At 41.2% G+C, this 26,302-nt stretch overlaps 1 protein-coding gene and 1 pseudogene across 2 annotated transcripts in view; one reads left to right on the forward strand and one right to left on the reverse strand.

Annotated features, from left to right (window-relative positions):
- Positions 1–5,559: 5,559 nt before the first annotated feature.
- The window catches only part of LOC146344357 (wolframin-like), a 69,420-nt gene continuing 48,677 nt past the window's right edge, over positions 5,560–26,302 (reverse strand). For both annotated transcript variants that reach the window (XM_084859922.1, XM_084859921.1), the window contains 2 exons: positions 15,676–15,824; positions 5,560–8,248 (listed from right to left, as the gene is read on the reverse strand). In XM_084859922.1, the coding sequence (XP_084716048.1) occupies positions 6,437–8,248; positions 15,676–15,824 (1,961 nt within the window). In that variant the 3' untranslated portion in view covers positions 5,560–6,436. The remainder of the gene's footprint in view (positions 8,249–15,675; positions 15,825–26,302) is intronic.
- Positions 9,265–10,949, forward strand: LOC146344358 (uncharacterized; annotated as a pseudogene).

Consider the following 26,302-nt stretch of genomic DNA (forward strand, 5'->3'; position numbering starts at 1 on the left):
GAGAGAAAGGCCTCCCCTGAGATCTCAAAACTTGGGCAGGCTTATATGGGAGGAGGTGGTCTTTCAGGTAGCCTGGTCCCAAGCCAAATAGGCTTTATAAGTCATAACCAACACTTTGACTTGTACCTGGAAACAGACCGGTAGCAAGTGATGATGCTGTAAGAAGGGAATCATGTGCTCCTCGTAACTGACCCCAGTCAGTAGCCTCACTGCAGCATTCTGGTTAAGCTGAAGTTTCCAATCAGTTTTCAGAGTTTATAAAGATAAAGGACATGATCTTTTTGTCATACTTTTATAGTGCCAACAAACCCACAATGGTAAGGTTTGTACCAGTCACAACGTATATCTATTTATGTAAAGTATTTTTTATTTAAAGTATTATTTATTTTAAATACTTTTTGTTGTTGTTCCTCAGCCAAAAAGGCTCCCACATTATTTACATATAATCAGCAAAACAAAATACAAGCTTACAATCTAAAAAGACATGACACACAAAGAAAAAGGAATAGGGAGGGGAGGGGGAATTAAGTCTTCCAGCAGGGCAGGTGGAATGGCCCCCACTTCCCCGAGCCTCCCGCAACCCCCCCCCCCCGCGACTCCTGGAAGTTTCCCATCCCTGGTTCCAAGAAAGAAAGCAAAAGATGAAATTTTTGGAGACATGTTGCCTGTCTTTCCAAGGCTGAATTATGAATTCATCTGAGTCCAGCTTTGGTCCTGGTCACTTTGGAGGGAAGCCATTCTTGCCTTGGGAAACATCAGAGGTGGTCCAAAGGGAGCCAATTTGTCTCGGTCTTTGGGTTTCACATCCCTAGCTAATGGTGCTGCAAACAGCTATGGACTAGGTGGAGTGCTACTACAACTGCTTGGTTCAAAATGATTCAGAATTACATTTCTCTCTAGAACACTTTCCAGTGGCGGCTAGTGACTCCAGTTTCGATGGGGTGGTGATTCCAGTCAGGGTTTTAGTTACAACCAGCCAAAACTCTAAATGCACTGTCCAAGATGCTGAACCCATTTTGGGGATAAGGCTCAGTATCTTGGGTCATACCTTTAGAGTTTTGGCTGCAGTAACTAAAACCCAGAATGGAATCAGTCCAGAATGGAATAAAACCACCCCGCTGGCACTGGAGTCACCACCCACCACTGACATTTACCAAAGCAGAACGATGTTATTGCTAACATTTGAGCATGAGAAACTTACAGATATCTATCCATTTCAGACTCCTCACAGCACCTAAGCCTTTGGTGACCTTGATTAAAAGAAAGGATTTGGACGATTATGATATCAGCATCTTCTAACAAGATGGCTGAGATTCAACACAGTAGCCAAATATGTTCCTAGAAAACACAGCAGAGCCAACATATTGCCATGCCTCCATACACTGCAAGTAGGAACAAATTAAGAGGATGTAAATGGTTATGTTCATGCCGTGTATGCTTCTCGACTACCAACTGAAAATTGGCTTTGTCAGATCGAAATGGCTACTCATGGAGATCCAGAACTTCAAGAAGCATTATCAGATCAGGCTAGCGTAAATGCTAGTCATGTGCACCCCCCACCCCCACTTTGACTCAGACCGCAATTTGGCAATTTGTCAGAAAAATAGCTGCAGGTGTGTGTGTGTGTGTGTGTGTGTGTGTAAGCCAAAGGTTCCACTTTGGGACAGTAAAATCAGGTGTGTGAAATACCAGTATTTCACATGGAGCTCTTTCTTCCCTTCCTTTTCACTCTTCAAAATTTCATTGCAGACAAGGTCTCAACAGTGGGCATGTAAGAGCAGAAAAGTAGGGGGAGAGAGGTTTTTTGCACCTAAAAAAAAAAAAAATCCTACACCAGAGATTAGGGATAGTGACCTCTAATGGTCACCTTAAACACCTTCTGATTAGGATCTCTAATCCCCTGGGTGACATGACAGTTTTTACATTTTGTTTTAGACTTTGAGAAAAGGAAACATTACGCATGGCTAGCACAAAAGCCACTGGACTGAAATTTGGTAGGTTCAGTCAGCTCCATAGGGCTTGCTAGGTCCCCAAATTCCATGAATTTATGGGGAAGCACTAAGAAATTATAGCTCTTTACTTTGACAGATTTTCTTGGAAAAAGCAAATTTTACCTGTGGCTAGCACAAAAGCCACTAGGCCTAACTGTCTGAAATTTGGCAGGTTCAGTTAGCTCTATGGGGGCTGCCAGGTCCCCAAATTTCATGTACCTATCATACAAACTAAAAAGGTTATTGCCATTTTTGTTTTCCAATGCAAGTCAATGGGAAAATGTAAAAAAAATGGTAACTAGGACAGCTCAAAGGATCCAGGCCACAGCTCAAAAACATCCATGCCCATGCCCAGGTGGGTCCTCCCCTAACGACACCCTTGAGTGACATGATATACACCTCTCTCATAGATACAAACTCACAATCTGTAAAGTTTTATTCTGATTTGTATAGTATGGGGTTTTTTTTCATGATGATTTTCCATGTTCAGATTCCTCACAATGGCAGTTTCGCTCAGCTCCTTTGCATATAGAGGAAACTATGAAAGCAATTAGGAATATGAATACTGGAAAATCACTTGGTCCGGATGAGTTTCCAATTGAGCGGTATAAAACATTTTCCAAGTAATATGACAATGATGGGGGTTTGTGTGTGTTAACTATGAACCCACAATTGAAGTATCAGAACACAGTTGTGGGTGACAGCACAAAACCCAGGATTTGTGGCAGAAAACAGCACAAAACTGGCACAAAGCCTTGGCATATGTTTGGAGGAGATACTAATTTGGGGTGTTCGTAGTTAACAGAGCCATTTATTGAGGCTGATCAGTTATATTGATCCACAATGCATGTTTATAAATACTTATTATTGGTGAATAGGTATGATGCACAGGGTCTTAAGTAGGGATGTACGAATCCCCTTACCTGGGCTCCGCAGGGAGGTCCGCAGGGGGGAAGGTGATCCATTACTCCCCCCCCCCGGAATCCTCGCTGGCTGGCTCCATGGTGAGTCTGCAGAGCCGCCAGCCAGCTCCGTTCTGCAAGCGATACGGCTGCCATTGCCATGCCATATCACTGCGGATGAGAAACAGGAAGTGATCCGGACACAAATGGCTTCCACTACGCCATTTGCGTCCCTATTTCTTCTTGCGATAGGCTACACATCTGTATTTATGTAGCTATTTACGTAGCCTATCACGTGAAAACATGTCCCTGTTTTTTCACACGATAGGCTATGTAAATAGCTACGTAAATACAGACGCGTAGCCTATCGTAAGAAGAAACAGGGATGCAAATGGCGTGGCGGACGCCATTTGCGTCTGGATCAGTTCCTGTTTCTCATCCGCAGTGATATGGACAGCAATGGCGGCCATATCGCTTGTGGAATGGAGCCGCCAGCGAGGAGAATTCGGCTCCATGACAATCCAGCGGGAGGCGAAGGTGAGTGGGAACATTCCGCCATGGACTCCGGAGGCCAAATTCCCTGGAATTCGGCCTCATTGGAGTCCATGGCAGAATTCTCCGCCATCTCTAGTCTTAAGCAGGAATGGAATCAGGAACTGGACTGTCCCATTTTGCCTAATCAATGGATTGCCACTCTAGCATCTGGATCTGAAGTGTCTGGATCTCAGGTTATGTCTTACTCAGCAAAATCTCTTGTTCTGTGTGTATTGTTCCAATGTCTCTTTAATAGAGGTTTGTCTAAGTCAGCTAAGTGCTGGAGGTGTAATACAGCTAATGCTTCTTTTAACCATATGTTTTGGCAATGCTGAATCGTTGCCTCTTTTTGGAAGGAGGTTATTATACAGATAAACTTTGTACTGGAACACTCTTTAATATTTACTGATGTACATGTCCTCTTAAAATTATCTACCTGCTTCCTGGAAGTTAACACAAGGCCAGTGCAAATGGATTCTCTGCGCCCTTTTGACAGCTAAAAGACTGATATTACAACACTGGAAGGATAAACACTCACCTCCTATAAAAGAATGGACTGAGGACCTAACAATACTTTCAGCATTTGAACAGATGGTATCTAGAGACCACTTGTGAATGGATACTTATATGGATATTTGGTCTGCCTTTGTTGAAGTTTATGTATAATTCTTAGAAAGTTGTATTTTCATACACACATTTCATATGCATGTACTGAAACTGATAAATTCAAATCTATGTAGCTACATTCTTTTCCTCTTTATGGTTTTGTTTTGCTTTGTTGAAATTTTTCAATAAAAATTAATTTAAAAAATCTAGCTGCAGCATTCTGCACCAATTGCAGTTTCTGAACAGTCTTCAAAAGCATCCCATGTGCAATGCATTGCAGTACTCAATATCTCTTTCACAGGTAAATTATACATAAAAGTAATTGGACTTATTTGCACATGGAATATATTTATAGATATTACTGGCTATTCAAGCACAGCCATTTGAAAACCAGTATGCAGCATTTCTGCCATCCTCACATGAACATCTCTGAAAAAGTCTAACCAGTTAGAAGGTTGCCAACAATCATGTTGAAAAGAATTTGGGCTGGTTCACACATGTAGATAAGTCTTTTGGTTCATCTATAGCTTGATGCCTCCACTGAAATACATTGTCTTTGAGGCAATATAGAATTTTATCTGCAGTGCAGTACGAATGATAGCCCACCTGCACATGCAAGTCATTATTTAATGCTGGAATTATCAAGTGATGAAAATGTTCATGTGACCTTAGAAGAGGGAATTCTAAGTTCTACAGCAATGGTTGTGCTGTGTGCACATATAGGTTCCAAGTGGGAGTGAAATAGTTACATAATACTGTATATGCAATGAGTTTTTCCCTCATTAAACTGTTTGCCGAAAGTAGAGATAATGGTGAACTTCTCCAAGCTCAGGCTTGGGAAACTTGGGGGGGGTTGTAAAAGACTGCCTCAAAAGGAGAGGTATTACAACATGCCTCTGAATTCTCTTCTGGTTCATAGTATTTTATTTTATTTATTACATTTCTATACTCCCAATAGCCCAAGAAGAATTGACAGCCCTCCCTGCGTCCCCTCTCCTTTTGGGAACAGGGATGTAGGAGGGTCATTTTTCTGAGCCTCCCCCTTTTTTCCCAGAAGAACCCTGGATTATTTCTGTGTTAATCCAAGATGAGTTTGGGAAAGCTCATTGATCTCTAACTGGAAGAAAGGCCCATGAGATAAAAAATCCTGTAACAGTTGAAAACCAGTTTGTTGAGAGAAATTCTAAACAGAACAAAGTCTCTTGAAACATAATTATAAACAATTGGGCATGGCAATATTGCAACTACTACATATTGGGATAGCAGGATGATAAATTAAGGATGTTCTCTTTAATTTAAATTCGGGTTTTTGTTGAATATTCCAGAAGGTTGCAGGGCTTGGGAGAGATATCAGCCAGAATTGAAGGCAGGAATTATATTCAACAAGGCTTTACAAAGAGAGAGGGCTGCCTTATCATTACAACAAATATTCCCCAGATATTCCACGCATTATGTGGAATTGATGTCGCATGCTAGAATGTGCATGTGAAGAAAGTGTGTTTAAATAAGACTGCAATGCTTCATGCTACAGTTTTTGAATACTCGTTTAATTTCATGTTTAAATGTACAAATACAGACCATTAGCCAGATGTTCTGTCTCCAGGGTAAATTCCTATACATTAGTCATTCAGACTTTTCACTACATCCTGGGTCTTTTTTTGTCTTTTTTAATGAACAATACTTTCAATGAAACTTAAACTGGTGACTGAATGAAAGTCTGTCTTCCACAGATGAATTACCCAGCTTATACTTTAACTCAGCTCAACTTTTAAATCATGTATTCAACCTCATGGCACAGATCACTGCATAAGTAAGTGATACTAGAGTATTCTCACCCATGAGGTCAGCTTTACATTATGTATCTAGAAAGATAGAAGAGTAGAAGGGTGCTTTTAATATCTCTAGTTCAGGAGCAGGCAACCAGGTAACCTTCAGATGTTTTGGACTACAATTCCCATAATCACTGACTATTTGCCATGTTGGCTGGAGCTTATGGGAACTGTAGTCCAAAACACCTGGAGGGCTCCAGGTTGCCTATTCCTGTTTCTAGTTGATGTTAAAAAACAACTTTTGTAGGAACCATTGTTTATGCTTTTAATATGCAGACAGTCAGGTTTTTTTTTAACATACAGATGCCTCTACAATGCAGGACTTACTAAGACTGCATTGTGTGCATCATGTATAGTACTCAAAACAATTAGCATTCATTTTAAAAACTGTTGTGGCTGTTTTCAGCCAAATCTTTGGTTGTGACAAGGCAGGTATTGTTGTTGTTAGTATTGTTATTATTGTTATTGTTACATTTATATTTATTTATACCCCACCTTTTCCCCAGTACTGGGACACAAGGTGGCTTACAAAAATTAAAACATATACAATTAAAAAAGGTGTTGCAATTAAAGCTCAGCATGCAACTGACAAAAATGGGGAGAAGAAAAAATCAAAGACAAATCTGAGAGCTTTCTGAACACTGCTTCTCCAATCGTGCTCTACTTTCACATGCCTTCCTGCAGGTGACACTTTGGACTTGCAGTTTAAGCATGAGATGGCTTTAAGTTCAAATTCAGGCCATTTGCTGCCAAGACGGCCTTCCAGAATGGTGCTAAACTCAATTACACTTCCTTGCCTCAAGTTCAGCAACACTTTCTTAAACTCATTGCTTGCCTTCAGCACAATATCTTTGGTTACATCCTCCTCCTCTATAGGCCTACTTCCATTCACACTACTGAAAGGCATGCCCACAGTTATTTCAAATTTATAGCGGTCAAACCTTTTCATGTGGCAGTCATGTTTTGTCAGATACTTTAGACGACAGAGTTCCTCCTCTTCCATGGTAACTCTTTTTGGATCACATGCTGGATAGATTTCACCATACAAGCATCTCAGCCAGTCACCAATAAAAAAAGGAAGCATGTTTACTGCTGACTCTGCACTATTGTCAGTGTCAGTTACTCTAACATACTTGAACCTTCCAGTCCATGTCACTCTATGGCCCTCCAGATGGCTACATAAAATCTGAGTGCGTGCCATGTTGGTCTCCTTCCAAGCCCGTGGCCCACACAAAAATCCATACTGATTCCATGTCAAAGTAGAGTTGTACACTTTCATCCCCTCTGAGCGGTACACATAAAACCAACAGAACAACACTATGGCAGTGAGCCACACCAGAATAAGTTTAACAATTGAACTCCTTGTTAGGGATTTCACCATTTCAACTACAGAGATGCTGGCTCTCATCCACCATTGGAAAAGTAGAGGAATCGCACATAATACAAGAGTTACCACAATCTTCACAAGCTCTAATGTTATGAACCATTTTATGAAGTGGATGAGACACATCAGTATAATGCCTATCATTAGAATAGGAAGTGCAAATAGGAACAAAAAGTAACCAACAGAAGCACGAATTAGACCAATGCCAGAAGACTCTTGTAGAATAACCACTGAGAGTTCACACCACATGAAACATACTAAATAAGGAACAAGGTAGCAATATGTGCCTTTGAAGTTCCGCATCTGTGACATTTTAAAGAAAAGATAAAACAAATACAGAAACAAAAGGCAAGGGACACTGAGGTTCAGCACAAAGAAGTGGCCAACAGGGATGCTGTAAAATGTTTTCCCCAACAGCTTTAAGTGGCCCACATTAATAGGTACAACCTGCAACAAGGAGAGGGACCCAGCAGCAACCTCTGTCAATAACGCTCTTCGCGTGTAGGGTTCGGCACTTGTGCCCAAACTCATGTAACTTGTCACCATGAAGAAAACTGAGATTGTAGCCAACTCTGAGCATGGCATCCAGTCCTTGCTTGCTATAGGGAAGGAAAAAATTACAAAGCACACTGAGAGCAGGAAGTAAAGGTATGGCTCTAGATGGTTCCAGCCAAAGTTAACTTCTGCTTCCTCAACATCTAGGTTTGGTTCAAAACGAAGCAGCAAGTCAGTGAGGGTACGGAAGTTTTCCCAAGCTTTACTATCTTGGAATACTTTCAGGGTGCAAATCACCATGGAAATGAAGGACAGATAGAAAATAACTAATGGGATAAAAAATGCAAAGAAGTCAATCGTCAGATTACTGATGATGAAGAAGAATATGAGAGCATTTATATGGTGTGTTGGAATAATAGTTGACAGCCAATGCATTCCTGCTTTCGACGCAATATCTATGAGGTGTTCTTTGATTTCCATAATAGCATGAAGTGGATACTTTATGACCTGGAAAGGAATAAAATGCAGTTTCTTCACCAATTCTTTTGCAGCACCACATATCACCACATGCCTCCTGAATAGGATGAGTAAGCAAATGACACCAAACCTGAGCTATTTGGAAAGGGTTTTTTTTTTATTAACAGGCTGATTACGATAACAAACATGTTAGGCTCTTAACCAGTGTCCACTGATATTACAGAACATGTCACCAGTTCTTTCCACCATTCCCTTTATTACTGAACACAGGTGGGTGAGTGACTACTAGTTGGAAGCAAAATGGGCCTACTGCAAAAAAAGACAGCAGCTTCTACATACTTCAGGGACTCCCTGGATAATGCAGAAGTTTGTAAATTTACAAAACCCAATCCAAAACTGCCTGAAAAGAACCTGATGGCAGTTGAGCCTATAGAGAAAAAGGAGTCCGAAGTAAGTCCCATAGAATTCAATGGGACTTACTCCCAGTTAAGTGTGTTTAGGATTGCAGCCTAAAGAAACCAGAAGCCAGGCAGATTGTGCCAGTCTATCAATTAAGTCTATGGCTGAGAATAGCAAAGACACTGAATATGAGAGTGTCACTGAAAACAAGCCCCTCTCTGAATGAAAATGGATGGTCAGGAAACTGACCTGCTCAAGCCCCTGGCAGCTTCTCCAACAAGTCATCTATCATTACTACTGTGGTAACTGAAGCGATACTTTGGGGGCTGATTAATGAAAAGACCTCTAAATTCCTTCAGAACCCGTATCCGCGTGTTCCTGTAATCCATATCCTTCTTAAAATACACAAGCCTGGTTTTCCACCTCCCGGTCGCCCAATTGTCTCGGGTTCCAATTCCATTTTGGAACCTGTATCGCAGTATCTGGACTATTTTCTACATCCTTTGGTCATCAGGATTCCTTTGTATTTGAAAGACACTAGGGACTTCATTAATAAGGTGGAGGGCATGAAAATTCCTCCAGAGGCTGTCTTGGTAACTATGGATGTTAATTCCTTATATACCAATATTCTACATGAGGAGGCACGTATGATAGTTGAATCTTTCCTTGATACTAGGGACAATCTTTCTCCCTGCACATATTTCCTTATGGAATTAGTGGGCATCATTCTTGAGAAAAATTATTTCAGATTCTCTCAACAATTTTATTTTCAAGTTAGAGGAGTAGCAATGGGGAGTCCTTTTGCCCCTAGCGTGGCTAATTTATTCATGGCATCCTGAGAGGATACTGCAATATGCAACGTTAACTTCAATCCGTTTTATAAGTATTTTCTTTCTTATAAATGTTATATCGATAATATCTTTCTAATATTTTTAAAACAAGACATTTTACATCAATTTTTGACCTGGATCAATACCATACATCCTACTATAAAATTTTCTTCTCATTTTTATGAACGGAGTGTTTCATTTTTAGATACAGAGGTATACTGCAGACAAAATCATTTATACATTAGAGGATTCAGAAAACCAACTGACAGGAATTCTCTTTTGCATTTTGAATCTTTCCACCCTGTGCATCTGCGTAGGATTTTACCATATGGACAATATTTATGTCTCAAGAGGAACACCTCACAATATCATGAGTATGTGACTCAAAAAATACTATTTAGGCAACAATTAGTGGATAGGGGTTACCCAAGGAATATAATAAGGGGTGCTGAAACATGAGCAGATGCAGTCTCTAGACCTATGTTATTAAATCCACATGATAGGGGATCTAATAATAAGATTACAATCTCTCTGGAGTATTCCAATTTGTCCTTCTCTATCAAAAAAGTGATATATAAATATTGGCATATAGTAAGCCATACATCTGGATGCAGCAATGTTCCATGTATAGGATTTAGACGGACAAAAAACCTTAGAGACCATCTAGTACACTCGGATATTGATCCATCTGCACAACATGTAACTTCACCTTATGGGCATTACAAATGTGGGGGCTGCTCTGTATGTGATCTTTCCTTACCAGTCAAAGTCTTTGAACATCCCATGGATCATCGATGTTTTGAATTGCATCATTTTTCCAATTGTGTGACCAAGCGAGTTATCTATGTTATTATTTACCCATGTGGATTATTGTATGTAGGAAAAACCTCTTGTACTATTCGAACTAGGAATACTGAACATTGGTCCAAATTAAGAAACCGTGTTTTGGATGCTCCCTTGGTGCAACAATTTGCAGAACGGGCTCATACACATGAGGACTTTAAGTTCCTAGTTATAGACAGAAATAGAATTGGACAGATATAATAACTTACTGCTATGTAAGGAGGCAGAGTGGATCTTCAGACTACAGTCTGTGATCCCTAAAGGTTTGAATGTTTCTCTGGATCTGGCATCTTTTGTGTAATATATAAAGACATTTGTATTGGGGATATTTTTCTGATGGCATATGAAGCCAAACACTATACCTCTAACAGCAGTGTGGATGACTTAGCCTTTTTTTTAACACTGGGTATTTAAAACCTGAAACGAAATGGTATGCTCACAGCTGCCGATTCAACTCATCGACGTTAGAGCAGGGGAAATTATCAGCCTGTGGTTTGAGGTTTATTTGATTATTTTTTGTCTCATTTCAAAGAAATTTTTTGGTAATGCACTGATACTATATGCTTTAGGTGTTGTTCTTTCGTAGCTCTGTGAAGCTTTATGAGATAAAATGCGAGCTATGCCTGCAGACTAAGCGGCTTCATTCGAAAAACTACTGAGATTACAATACTGCCACAGCATTTTTTGTTGAGTCTAAGGACGGTGAGTTGAAACAATTTCCTTGGTTATAAAGTACAGCCCCGCTTTCATGTAAATAATTTTTGATAAGATTATGGTAACAATTCTTAACAAGAACGTTTGTGTTTATTTGAATAATGTTTTTGTACATGTACATATTATGATAATAACTGACAACTAATGTGAATATAATCAATATTGTGTCTGTAAATATGTGCATATGCATGCACACACATGTGTGTTCCTGTGTGTGCATATGTGTGCATATATATGTGACTATAGATTTTAATATCTTAATATCTTTACAGTTATTATTTATCTGAAGAAGCAACTCATATGCGAAACAGGATTACACCAGATTCCTGTAAGACTTTTTGGATAGACTTTGAGATTCTTTGAAAAAATTATAATATTTATATGTATATACCTGTGATACAGATGTGTCTGTTATCTTCCAATATATGTACAATTGTACTCATATTGTTTTCATATGTATAATTATATTGTTCCAACAATAATCTATTTTAAATAGATCACTAACACCCACTATGTTCATTGTGTGTTCATATTGTTGTAACATATTCATATCCACTGTCTATTCTCTTTGAGAAATCATGGAGGATGAGTGAGGTGCCAGATGATTGGAGGAGAGCTAATGTTGTCCCTGTCTTCAAAAAGGGTAAAAAGGAGGAACCTGGGAACTACACACCAGTCAGTCTGACATCGATCTCTGGGAACATTCTGGAGCAGATTATAAAGCAGTCCATCTGTAAGCACCTTGAAAACAATGCAGTGATTACTCCAAGCGAACATGGATTTGTTCTTGACAAATCTGCCAGATGAATCTGATCTCATTTTTTGATCAAGTAACCTCCCTTGTGGACTGTGGGAATGCTGTAGACATAATATACCTTGACTGCCGCAAAGCTTTCGACAAAGTGCCCCATGATATCCTGATGAGCAAACTAGCTTAAAGTGGGCTAGATGAAGCAACGATCTGGTGGATCCACAGTTGGCTACAGAATCGGACTCAAAGAGTGCTTATCAATGGGATCTTCTCAAACTGGGGAGAGGGAACGAGCGGGGTACCGCAGGGCTCAGTCCTGGGCCCAGTGCTCTTCAACTTTTGTATTAATGACTTGGAGGAGGAGGTGCAGGGAAGGCTGATTAAATTTGCAGATGACACAAAATGGGGTGGGATAGCTAATACTTTGGAAGACAGAAACAAAATTCAAAGTGATCTTGCTAGACTGGAGCGCTGGGCAGAAAACAACAGAATAACATTTAATAGGGGGAAATGCCAAGTTCTGCACCTAAGAAAAAGAAACCAAATGCACTGTTGCAAGATGGGGGATACGTAGTTCAACAACATTACAAGCGAGAAGGATCTTGGCATTGTTGTTGATCACAAGCTGAATATGAACCAACCATGTGATGTGGCTGCAAAAAAGGCAAATGCTCTTTTGGGTTGCATTAATACAAGCATAGCTTCCAAATCCCAGGAAGTACTCATTCCCCTCTACTCAGCACTGGTTAGGCCTCATCTGGAGTACTGTGTCCAGGTCTGGGCACCACATTTTAAGAAGGATGCAGACAAACTGGAGAGGGTTCAGAGGAGGGCAACAAAGATGATCAGGGGACTGGAAACAAAGCCCTATGAAGAGAGACTGAAAGAACTGGGCATGTTTAGCCTTGAGAAGAGAAGACTGAAGGGAGATCTGATAGCGCTCTTCAAGTACTTGAAAGGTTGTCACAGAGAGGAAGGCCAGGATCTTTTCTCCATCATCTCCAGATTGCAGGACACGGAAGAATGGGCTCAAGTTACAGGAAGCCAGATTCTGGCTGAACATCAGGAAGAACTTCCTGACTGTTAGAGCAATACGACAATGGAACCAATTCCCTAGGGAGGTGATGGGCTCTCCCATGCTGGAGGCATTCAAGACGAGGCTAGACAGGGATGCTCTGACTTGGATTCCTGCATTGAGCAGGGGGTTGGACTCGATGGCCTTGTAGGCCCCTTCCAACCCTACTATTCTATGATTCTATGAACATTATACTATTGTTACCTGACCTATTTACAGTTGTGTGCTTGTTCGCTTATTTCTTAGCAACAATGTAAACATTTTTTAAAAGTGTGTGTGTGTGCCGTAGTCATTAAAATACACTTATGTAGAAAAATATAAAAATAAAAATAAATAAATAAATAAAAATAAAACTTCTGGAACAAGTTTTAATTAAAAAAATTAATAAATTTGTTTCTATAATTACAAGTGGCGACACTGCAGTGTCAGATATTGTCTATAGATGTGAGAAACTAGGATTGAAACATGTCTGTGTGTATAAGCCTGTGTGTGTGTATGTGTGTGAAATACCTTTTTACATATAAACCATTTTTATATCCTAGACCATTGAAGAAGACCTTAGGTCGAAAAGCGTTTGGTCATTTCTGGTACTGGTTATTTTTGGTATTGCAGGATATTATTGCACAACTGAATTGTATTCTCTTCGATTGTCTGTGAATGTATGTTTTTAGTTTGTATAGCTAAAATAATATTATCAGGTATTTGGGGGATATTATTTATCTTCACCAGTGTGCTTGTCCCAATTGGTTTAACACTTCTGGGAGAAAAATGGAAAACAGGGAGGGAGAAATGGAACGGAGTGCCTGGAAGTCGGGCGATCAGCACAGGGGTAAAAGTTCACCACCATCCTTGTGCCACAAAGATGCATGCCATAATAGGAGAAATTCTGCCCCCTCAGGTGGATGGCTAAGGGAGCCAGGATGGGGCCCAAATCCCTCTAGGCTGGCAGGGCAGCATATCTGCCACAGAGGCCCCTGGAATGCCCCTGGAGAGCTCTGCAGGCTTAGGAGTATCACTGGCACTGTTTTTGCTGGCCACTGGATCCAAAGCGCCTTACTCCTGTAATGGGCACCTGGATTGGGACCCTTACCTAAACCAACCTGGAGCTGGTATAGGTATTTTTTCTGCCATTTGATCCAGTGGGGGAGCTTTTTTTTCAGGAAACCTGAACAGGAGCACTCCGCACTGCAATCTTGTGTTGCACGTCCCACTTGTGAGTTATACTGTGAATCTTTAGGACAGGTAAGATACATTTCATAGCCAGTCTCCCTGCTTTGGAGATTGGTTGGTATAGATTTTTGGTATGCCATTAATTTAAATTAATGACTCCCAAGTTTTCCTTAGCTTTTTGAGATCACTGGTCCAGTTTCTATGTTCTTGCAAACGAAAACCTTGCTGTAGTGAGTATATGTAAAGGAGACATGGGTTATTTTATACATTTGTTTGTTTATGAGTATTTATAAACTGCTTACAACTACAGTTTTCAAAGTGGTGTACACAAATAATAAAAACAAAAATATAAAACCAGTACATAGAACATAATGTGTCTACATATTCATAACAATAACATAGCTGGTAGGCTAAACTACACAGTGGGAAGCAGGTAAGCTACACACGTCTTCAACATGTGCCTAAAAATAAGAATTGTCAGCACATGTCTAAGCTTAAGGGGAAGATTATTCCACATACTTGGCACCAGCAGTGTTGTTCTTGTGGTGGTGGAAGTCATATTTTTAAACAAAACTGAGGAGAGACATTAGCCCTATTCATGCACCACTCATATGTAGGGCGTTTATGTACTGACACAGGAATGAGGCCGCACTTTTAGCCCCACCCCCAACACTGCATCTCCTTCCTCCAACATCCATGCATTGAGCATGGTTTTCTCCAGCTGTCCTAGTCATACAAAGCCCCTTCACGTGAGCACCTGCTTGCACACTGGGGTTCCTTTGCAGAGAATCACACTCAACATGCAGGTGTCAGAAGAAAGTGACATTGGGGGCTGGGCTGAAAGTGTAACTCTGCTCCTGCTTCAACATGGAAGCAGGAAATGCCCTACCCATGAATGTATGAATAGAGCTATTACTGGATCCAAAACTAATCATAGCTGGTGGCAACATCATAAATGAAAGCATAGTCAAAGGCCCTAGTCCATACACTCACCAGGTGGTGCTCCTGTTTGCATGGTGGAAAACCTCCACCACACCGCCATGTCATGTGTGTGGTAAATGCTCCATAGTTAATTCTGATTCATATAACCCCTCCCTTTTTTTTGAGGAGGAAGATTCACACAAATCAAGTTATCATGTACATCCACCATACAGATCGCAGAACTGGCCCAGGAAGTGTATGAACTGGACCATTATATTTCTTAGCAGGGAAACCCACAAATCTAAACAACAGTATACCCTTCCATTACTTATCAATGTAAATAATGTTTGTTGATTCAGAATAATCCACAGATTACTTACAGGTATAAACTCTTCCCCTCCCAACAAATAGGCATATATGAGTACTTCAATTTGTTGTCAAACTGGAAAACCATAAACAGTGAATGGAGGAATATGAAGAATGCTCTTGAGAAATACAGTGATACAGATCTGGCAAAAACTAGAATGGCTATAAAAAGGTAAGATAAACAGTTTGTACAGGACAAATTAGACAGCTTGGAATTCTAGGCTTGGGGAGGGGAGGTGGAGTGAAACTCAAACCATCACACAAAAGGTGTCATGCCATTCTAGGTTGCAGATCCTTTCCTTTTAAGACAAGGATCACATGCAACAGGGATGTGCTTAAGGAGTACAAGCCCCAATGAGCATACAGTGCAGCAACCTCCAATTTTCACCTTGAGTCGGAGTGGAAGCTCCTCTGGACTCTTCCCCGCCAGTTCATCGTCCTCATCCTCATCCTGCACAAGTAGGTTACTTGGGATGATGCCCTTTGCATACTTTTTGGTTATTTCAACAAAATCATCCAAGGCAATATAATTCGTAGCTGAAAATTGTAAATACAAACACATTAGCAAAACCAAATGTTGGAATTGTACAGAAAAAACAGACAACAATGGTTTATTTGACTGGGAGAAAGCGCATAAGCTTTGCAAGAAAAGATTCAGGCACTTCCTCCCTCCCCAAGGCCTACAATTCCCAGCATACCCCAGCCAGCATGAAGTTGCATTGTTAAGGGCTGGCACCAAAATTAAAATCTTGTACTCATGACTTAGATGGTTGAAGGCTGAAGCACAGGATACTGCCTAAAGTTCCATACATTGCGAGGTGTAAAGTATGAGCTCCCCATTTCCATTTTGATGCCTCGCAGAGGGGCTTTACCCTATGTACGATTTCTCTTTGTGTCCAATGGTAGTGCTAAAGCAGGTAAGCTAGAACATTGGGAAGCTTCTGCAAATGATTTCAAGCCAATTTAGCCACCACTTTAAAGTGTTTGGGGGAATTTTTAGCTAGGTCCTCACACCTCCCGTTGCCTCTTTCAATGTTTGCTATCGCCTTTGGTGCAATCAGGGTCTAAGGAGAAGCCCTTTTCTGAGGATCTCTATTTTAAATTCTGTTTTTGAACCATTGGGGTGGCTGGGGATGTGCGAACCCACCCCCGCCTGGGTTCTCTGGGTGCCCGCTGAAGCGCCACCCTCGCTCACCCCTCGGACGTGCGCTCAAGCCCCCAGGAGCTCAGTGAGTCGCCCGCACTCACCTCGGGCCCGTCCGGCAAGGGCCCTCCATTTTGCCGCCTTTTTTTGATGAAGAAAGGGAACTTAAAAAATGTGCACATTTAAATATGCGCGGTTTCTTTTAGCTCCCTTTTTTTGTAAAAAAAAAAAAAAAGTCAGCAAAATGGCTGGTGCTCACTGGATAGGGCCCGAGTGTGGGGAGTGTCCAGGGGGGTGCCTGTGACAGGGTGCCACCTCCTCTTCCTCCGGCCTTGTTGGCTGTCAAGGACAGCTGACCGGGCAGCAGCAGGAAGCAGCATGAAGCACACCCCAGCCGCTAGCTGTATCTTGCTTGCTGGCTCCTCTTCCTCCTGCCTGGTTGTCTGTCAAGGACAGCCGACTGGGCAGCCAAGTCCGAGCTGTTCCCGGCCACTTGCCGAGCTCCAGGGCACTTGTTGGCTGGGCCCAGGCAAAGTCGGGCACTCGCGACACCCCTAGTGGTGGCTCTGGAGTATTTAATAATGGCTAAGCCTCTCTTCAGTCTCTCCATCAGTGCCACATGTATCAGCTGTGTCAGAATCACCTCTGGAATAAAGGGGCACAGGAGTGCCCCTTTAGTTAAGGTGAGTTGCAAAAAAACAGGTTTCACCCTTATAAGCCTCAAAGTTCTATTGTTTATAAAAACAACCCCTACTGTGCCAATAACGTGAAACCAGGCATCCAACGGACCTACAATCATGCAACATTTCAAAGCAATCTTTTTTTAAAATTCATTTTTTTGAATTTTAACCAAACAAAACAACGAACACATTAAAAAAAACCCAAATTAAAAATATAACATATTCTAAAATCCTCAGTTTCTAATATTACAATATTATAAGATGAAAAAAGAGGAAAAAAATAGGTTACACATAACCCTCAGTAAAAGTAGACCAGATATTGAAATAGAAGTCCATTTGCAAGTTACGCCTATACACCACTTTTTCAAATGTTGCTAGCGTTAAGTCTTCAATTCATTGCATTATAGGCGGTGAGCTTTTATCTTTCCAGTATTGCAGTATCAGTCTTTTAGCAACCACAAGGGTGTGAAAGATCCATTTACGCTGATCATGTGTCACATTCCAAAAAACAGGTAAGTAATTTAAGAGAACGCTTACATCAGTAAATATAAAAGAGCTTTCCAATACAAAATTTATCCATATAATAACTTCCTCCTCAAAGTAGGGAACTATTGGGCATTTCCAAAACATATGAATAAGAGAAGCATTAACTGCATTACACCTCCAACAATTGGCTGAATTTGACAAGCCTTTATTAAAGAGACGTTGTGGGGTCCAACAGACCTGAAGCAAAAGTTTTTACTGAATAAGATGTAACCGAAGATCCATAGAGATATCCGATACAGACAGCAAAACAAAATAGGACAGTCCAATCCCCTATTCCATTTCTGCTGTAAACCACATGTATCATATTTGTTCATTGATAATAAGTATTTATAAACATGAATCATAGGTTGATATATCTGGTCAGCTTTCCAGTAACAAAGGAGACTCCAAAACAGTAAAAGCAGCAGGACCAAATCTAGATACAAACAAAGGTTTCAATTGCAAATACTGTCATTCCGCTGTAGCAGGCAAACCAAATTTATCTTGCGAAGTTGAAAATAGCAAAAGCTCATCATCAACACCCAATAATTGATCTAGGGTAAAGATCTTTTTATCTGTCCAGGTCCACCATAAAAACATTCTCTTCCCAATTCTTAAATCTGGATTTCCCCATAAAGTCAATTTGGCATGGGAGAATGGATCAAAGTGTAATTGGTGTGGCATTATATGCCACACATCTCTGACTGCCATAATTGTGGGAGGAGCTCTGTCTGCCTTAATGTACTGAGAACCTAATGCCATCCATTTAAAGTGAGACTCCAGACAAGAAGATTCCAACACTGACCAAGGTGAAAAATAAAATCTGAGTAGAAAAGACCAAAATTTGGTACATGTCAGCAAATAATCCTGATGGTGTGTAGCTAGATTTGGAAAACTGAACCCACTTTCTTTAACTGGAAGTTGCATCCTTTTAAAAAAATATTCCTAGTGGAATGGAACCCCAAAATAATTTACAAAACAAAGCATTAAGTTTTTGAAAATATTTGCCAGGTGTAAGTATAGGGATCCCACATATAACATAAATAATTCAAGGTATAGTATTCATCTTGTGTATTAACCTTACCCCATAAACTCACCTTTAAAGATGCCCATCTATCTATATCTCGCGAAATATCATTAATCAACTTATTTAAATTTAAACTAATCATTTGAGATATATTTCTAGGGATAATTATTCCCAAGTAAGTAATAGCCTCTGGGCACTGTCAAAATTGCCAATTGGCTAATATAATAGTATATATTCTATCCCCAATCGGCATTATTTCCGACTTTGACCAATTAATTGAATAGCCTGATGTATTGTCCCCAGGAGTGTAGCCAAGTCATTTGTAGTGTTAGAGGGGCCTAGAGATCCATAATGCTTGCTTAAGTTCATTATTGTTGCAATTCCCTTGCTAGTAAGCCTCTGAGCATGTGAAGATGATTCAAGGGGCTGATAGTGCAGCCTAGCACATTCCATACTAATGAGCGAGGGTGTTATCAAGCACTCTGCCTGGGAAGCGAAGTTTGTTTACAGGTAGCTGTGCTTGACAACACTTCTAGCCTATGCTGGGAATGAACGCTACGGGGTGCTTGCTAGTGTCGTGCTGCCTTATTGCTGACATGTATGGTATAAAACTCATTTGACCCAATGGCTCGCGGTTCAGAGAAGCTGATCCAACCATTGGGTATGCCTGTGTTCTGTAAGTTACCCAATAAAGTACTCCTTGCAAGTAAACCTTTGAGTCTGATTTATCACTATCTTGGCACCTCTAACCTAAGAGTTCAATGCCCATGGCCGGGGCAACACACCAGACAATTTACCAAAAGTATTAATCAATTTAATCAAAGCTGGAGCCGACGACTGGAGTGTTGAGATAAACAACAAGAGATCATCAGCATGAAGGCTAATTTTTAATTCTAAACCAAAATGGACAAATCCATGAACACTACTATTTTGTCTAATAGCACACGCCAGGGGTTCCAAACATAACGTTCCCCATTGACTATCAATGGGGAAAGTGGACAGCCTTGTCTGGTGCCCTGCCCAAGTAAAAAAAAGAAAAGCCCAAACTAAACCATTAGTCATTATCTTGCTCTTGGAGCCAAGTATAAGATTTTAACCCATTTCAAAAATTCTATAGGAAAACCAAAATTAGTCAGTGTGGTAAAAATAAATTTCCAATGGATTTTGTCAAAGGCCTTTTCTGCTTCCAAGGAAAGGATGGCCGCCTGGTCAGTCCTTTCAGAGTTTAAAGCAACTAGATCAACAACTAATCTAAGATTATCAGCCCCGTCTGTTTCTAATAAATCCCACCTGGTCTGGTCTAACCAATGCGGCCATCACTTGTTACAATCTATCAGCCAAGATTGCTGTTAATATTTTGATATCTACATTAATTAATGATACAGGTTGATAGTTAGCGAGCCTCGTGTGGCGCAGAGTGGCGGCAGTATTGCAACTGAAACTCTCCCCATGACCTGAGTTCGATCCCAGCAGAAGCTGGGTCTCAGGTAGCCGGCTCAGGTTGACTCAGCCCTCCATCCTTCCGAGGTCAGTAAAATGAGTACCCAGCTTGCTGGGGGAAAGGTAGTCACGACTGGGGAAGGCAATGGCAAACCACCCCACTATAGTCTGCCATGAAAACGCCAGCGTAAGCGGCGTCCCTCTAGGGGTCAGTAATGACCCGGTGCTTGCACAGGAGGAACCTTTCCTTTCCTGATAGTTAGCACAATAAGTATGATCCTTGCCAGGCTCAGGAATCACGGTAATAGAAGCATCATTTAACGATGAAAAAAAGGGAGCCTGCCTCAAAAATATGGTTATAGAGGTGATACAACTTCGGGGCTAAAAAACTGGAAAATGTTTTATACCACTCAATTGGGAATCCATCCGGACCGGGTGATTTCCCAGTGTTTATTTTCATTATTGCATTCATAATTTCCTCTAAACGCAGAGGACCTAAAAGGAGCTGTTGTGAAGAATCTAAACATGGAAGGTTCATCTGAGAAAAAAAAGCTTCCATATCTTGGTCTGGTATCTTATTACCAGTACTGTAAAGATCAGAATAAACTCTCAAAAATGGTGAGTTTATGTCTGTAGGAGAGGTATATACTTTGCTACTCCCTTCTGTAATAGCTGAAATGACATTTTGATGTTGATGCTGTTTAAGACGATGTGCAAGGATCTTACTAGGCTGTTCACCATTTTCCCAATATTTCTGCCGTAGACAGGTCAGAGGAAATTCTGCTTGCTGTGAAAGACTATTATTCAGCTTAGTATTCTGTAGCTCTTGATAGAGTTGTGCTGTTGGGAAGTGACAAACTGAGTTATTAGAGATTTCAGCTTCTCATTTAAAAATGTCTGTTGAGTTTTTTTAAGTTGCTTTTGATAAGTAGCATAAGAAATAATTTGCCCCCTTATAAAAGCTTTACTGGCTCCCCACTCAATGGCACATGAAGCCGCCATACCCTCATTAGTATTAAAATACTCTGTTAGTTCAGCTAACATTGGAGTTTTAAACTTCTCATCATTGTGAAGAGAAACATTAAAATACCAAAGACTGTTTCAATGGCTGTAGCAGTGTCAGAAAATTGCAGTTCCAAACATACTGGGGCATGATCTGACATTATCAATGTTCCCGGAAATCCGACCTCCCCCTTGTCCGTGCTGCCTCGGAGGCAGCATGGAGAAGCCCCATCCTCTGCTCTCGGAAGATGAGCACGGAGCAACTGAAAAGGGGCGTCCTGGGGGGAGTTCTGGGGCAAGGGACAGCGGAGCTGCGCATACGACACATCCAATGTGTCGTACGGGAGCTTCCTCTCCAGGTCGCCCCCCCCCCCCCCGCTGCTAGATAGCCGAAAACGGCTGTCTAGCAAAAAATAGCAAGGCAGGAGAAGTGTGGAGGGAACAATTCCCCTGTGCCTCTCCTGCCTTGCTTAGGATAGGCGGTACTGCCTCTGAGTTCAGAGGCGGCTGCCTATCTAGTTAGGATTGCACCCTAAGTGGTATAAGAAATACATCCTTAGTTTACATTTAGGACTAACCATTTCAGACATCATTAGAATATTTCTTATTGCATAGAAACTGAGAAAAATTTAAAATTATTCAAAAATATCAACAATAATGGAAAATTTAAAAACCAAAATAAAAATTAAATGATCTAATTTGTGTCCCCATCTTCTATCTGATACCCTCCCAAAGTGCCAAACACTCCTCCAACAAAACAAAACCTTAACAAAAACAAAAAATAAAAATTGTTGCCTTTCATTTGGACTGACGTGCAACTGTAGTACTCAGCTAGGCCCCTCCACTTGTTGAATACATACACGGAGCAATATTATAACAAGCAGATTTAACCAGCAAGACATAACAACAATAAAAGAGAGTAAAAAAATCAAAAGGGTATTTTAAGTAATATTTTATCTGGAGACATATACACATATATATACATACAATGCATATACATACATACATACATATATGTACTGACCACGGTACTGTTCACCACGGTATCCTCCTGGACTGCCTGGAGAGGCTGGACATTGGAGACATCGTATTATGGTGGTTCCAGTCCTTCTTCTGTGGCAGGTACCAGAGGGTAGCACTGGGAGAGGAGGTTTCGGACCCATGGCCGCTCACTTGTGGGGTGCCACAGGGTTCCATCCTCTCCCTGATGCTATTTAACATCTATGTGAAGCTGCTGGGGGCTATCATCAGGAAGTTTGAGGTGCAGTGTAATCAATAAGACACGCAGCTCTACCTCTCGTTTAAATACTCACCAAGGTTGGCTGTAAAATCCCTGTCCAAGTGTCTGGAGACGATGGGTGGCTGGATGGGGAGGAATAAGCTGAAGCTGAACCCTGACAACACCGAGGTACTTTTGGTGGGAGACAAGGGGAGGCTGGGGGATGTTGACCTGGTGTTGAACGGGGTACAGCTACCCTTGAAAGACCAGGTCTGCAGCCTGGGGTCATTTTAGACTCCCAGCTGTCCTTGGAGGCTCAGGTGTCAGCCGTGAGCCGGGCAGCGCTGTACCAACTCCATCTGATATGGCGGCTGCGCCCCTACCTTCCTGAACATCTGCACCCATCGGTAGTACATGCCCTGGTCTCCTCTCGTCTAGACTACTGTACTGTGCTCTACATGGGGTTAACTTTGGTTCGGAAGCTGCAGCTGGTGCAGAATGGGGCAGCTTGCCTGATTAAAGGCAGCTGCCGGCGTGATCACATCACTCTGGTGCTGAAGGAGTTGCACTGGCTACCACTTGTTTTCTGAGCCAAATTCAAGGTGTTGGCTTTGACCTTTAAAACCCTATACGGTTCTGGGCCAGCCTATCTCAAGGAGCACCTCCAGCAATACCAGACAGGCCACTCAACAAGATCAGCCTTGGATAGCCTTCTCTCTGTCCCATCAGCCAGGACAGCTAGGCTGATGACGACGAGGGAGAGGGCCATCTCTGTGGTGGTCCCCACTCTATGGAACTCCCTCCCTAGAGAACTCCGCCATGCCCCCTCTTTAATGAGCTTCTGCCACACATTGAAAACTTGGATGTTCAGGCAGGCATTTGGGGTGGGTTATGGTATTTTTAGAACATGATGCTTTAATGTTTAATTTAACTGTTTTTGATTGTTGTATTGTTGTACATCGCCCAGAGTGGCCAGGTAACCGGCCAGATGGGCGATTAAGAAATTTAATAAATAAAATAAAATTATTTATTTGTGTGTGTGTGTGTGTGCACGTACAAACACCCCTCCACACACACACTCAAATATACACACATGTACACACATAACCTTATTAAACTAAGTTTAGTCTGACAATTACATATAACCTTTGCTTAATCAAAATATGTAAATAGACACATAATAAAACATAAATTATATATACATGTTTATGTTTATACATATGCAAAAACGAAAAAAAGGAGGAGGGGAAAGAACAGAAAAAGGGAGAAGAAAAAAAAAAGGGAAAGAAACAATGCAATGCAATACAATTAGGTCTGGCATATTGCCCAGACCTGTTATCAGTGGACACCAATGTGAAACCAAAACATGAAGATGCTGATAAGCAGCTAAAGAAAAATAAAAGATGGCTGAATTCCAAATTCAAGGAGCAGAAGACAAATCTTTAGTTTTAATTTTAATGCCAGTGAGAAATGATTCTGTATCATCAGAACTTAAAAACTTCTTCATCTGGCCTTCAAAAAAACTGCAAAACGTAGCAGGATATTTGATGTGGTATTACAAATTAATTTGCTTTGCCAGTTTTCTCACCTTGGTAAACTGTCTTCTCCTATCAGCAATTTATTTAGTATAATCAGGAAAGAGCATAATCTTGTTGTTGGCTGGCCCCCACTGGAGCTCTCCTCTCTCTCTCGCCATACACAACAAATATTCTTTAGTGGAAGCCCATAGAAACTGAACAATAACTGGTCCTGCTCTAGAACCTTGTGTAGAACCAGGAACATAAGCACACTCAACCCAAGATGTTAATACAGAGACTCCATCATTTGAAGACAAACATTCATCGAATCTACAGACCCTTGAAGAGGAGCGATTGAATCCTGGATCAATCTGTTTTGACTGGAAAGATAACTGCGAAGATATATTTTTTTATTAAAACCAGCAGCTCCTCCCCCTGCCACATCTTTAGAAACTTTTGCCGGGGGGGGGCATGGGGGGGTGTAGGTGACGTTCCCAAGATTGTTTTTCCTTTCCATGTTGACATCCCCCTCTCACCTCCAAAAGCACAAGCAAATATAAATGTGGAAAACAAAAAAACAAAAGCTTAACCAAAGTTAATACCAAATACCCAGATAAGGTGACAGTCTCAGAGGTATTTTTAAAGCTGAAACTCGGGAGAGACACAGCGAAGAGCTGATCACGGCACCATCTCCATCCAGAAGTCCATTTCAAAGCCATCTGATAAAAACTGCCATAGGTACAGCAAGTTAAAAAGTGCTGGAAATTCACGTGTCCTTTTTACTTCAAGCTATGGCTTGGCATGTCATATATCTCTACCCAGTTTTGATGAAAACTATTTTATTCAGGTTTATCAAGGAAAAGTACCTTTCACTGGCATGCTGAAGATCCGAGCAGAGGTTCAAAAGCTATTAAGGATTTTCTGCCCTATGAAAGCCTACGGTAGCAGTTGATGGCAAAGTTATGTTGGGCATGCTCAGCTTCACTCTGAAGTTAGAATGCTTCCTGTACCCCAGTGCTTTCAGAGGGATTCTACTGTATTCTACAGGTAATGCCTATTCGTTTAGTTATGGAATGTGACCTCACAAGGTTAGACTAGATGTTAATGCAGAGATCAGGACCATAACAGGAGGAGGGGGTAAGGCGACTTAGCCCCCCATCCCCAAGCTGTGGTCCCAATCTGAATTAGGTGCCCATGCCTCCAAATTACATCATTAAAAAGGCATCAAATTGTAATGTCAAATGCAGGAATAGGGCAAAGGGCTAAAGTCAAATAATCCTGATTTTGCAGTCTTGATCCATATTAGGTCCTGCACTTACTTTTGAGTAAAAAAAGTTACATCTCTAAAGTAACATGCAGTTTGATGGTCAAATAATTTGGGGGCAGGGGGTATAGAATGCAGAGGTCAGGGAAGCAGAAGGAACAGGGCCTCACACCACCTTTCTGAAAGCAGAAATGCAGCAAAAGAACCCCAATCCCTGCTTTTCCTTTCCACATGGTGGGTAAAAGAAATATGGGTATTGGGGCCTATGTGCCGATTTTCTGAAGGCAGAAATATAGAGTGAGGCCCTATTCTTTTTGTGTTAACATATGCTCATCAATTCACATAACTGTGTGTGTGTTCATTCAGCCCAGGTTCACCTGTACAGATCATCTATTCTCTTGATTAAGTAGGACTGTAGCACCTGTGCATGATTCAGGTATTAATGCATGTCGACGGATTCCCATATCCATCTGAATGTGTGTACATACAGTAAGAATGGAGGTTCAATGTAATGTGTGAACACCCCTTTTATATAATGATGTAAAGCAGCCTTCCCAGAGCTGGCACCCTCCACATGTTTTGGACTCCAACTCCCAGGATTTCTTGCTAGGCTGATCAGAGGCTGATCAGAGTTGAAGTCCAAAACATCTGGAGGGCACCAGGTTGGGGAAGGCTGATGTAAAATGTAGCCCCCTGCAGGATGCCTAGAGCAGCTCCTTTTGCTCCAATGGATACCATTTTCTTCTCAGCCTCTAATACACCACCAGGTCATTGTGAATATACAGGGATAGGGTGAGAATCATGTAAACTGCCTGGAGGAGTTTCTTTAAGGAAGACAGGTGGGATAGAAATGCAGTATTAAAAGAATTAGAAGGCATTTAATGTGAGGATACGTGGGACATTTCCTTGTGTCCCCTCCTTAGTTATTTGTTCATAACTATTTAAGTATCGCATTCCTCAGTATTCTGACTGGGAGCCAATAAAATCAGAATGTGTGCAGGTAGCAAGAGAGGAAACAAACTGCGCCTGTTGATGTGCTAGCTTCCTTCTTTCGTATTTTAAGCAAACCATCATAATTATGTGGCATAGGAGTTTTCACATTGTAAAAATTACGGCTTACTGCGAATGTCTACGGGGTTAGGAGAGAGAATTTAAAGAGCTGGGAACAGTGGGTTACATGGAGTTTCCTGAGTTAAA

The sequence above is a fragment of the Heloderma suspectum genome, chromosome 5, assembly GCF_057233095.1.
Source record: "Heloderma suspectum isolate Gila_16-S chromosome 5, 16-S_ref, whole genome shotgun sequence".
NCBI classification, from domain to species: domain Eukaryota; kingdom Metazoa; phylum Chordata; class Lepidosauria; order Squamata; family Helodermatidae; genus Heloderma; species Heloderma suspectum.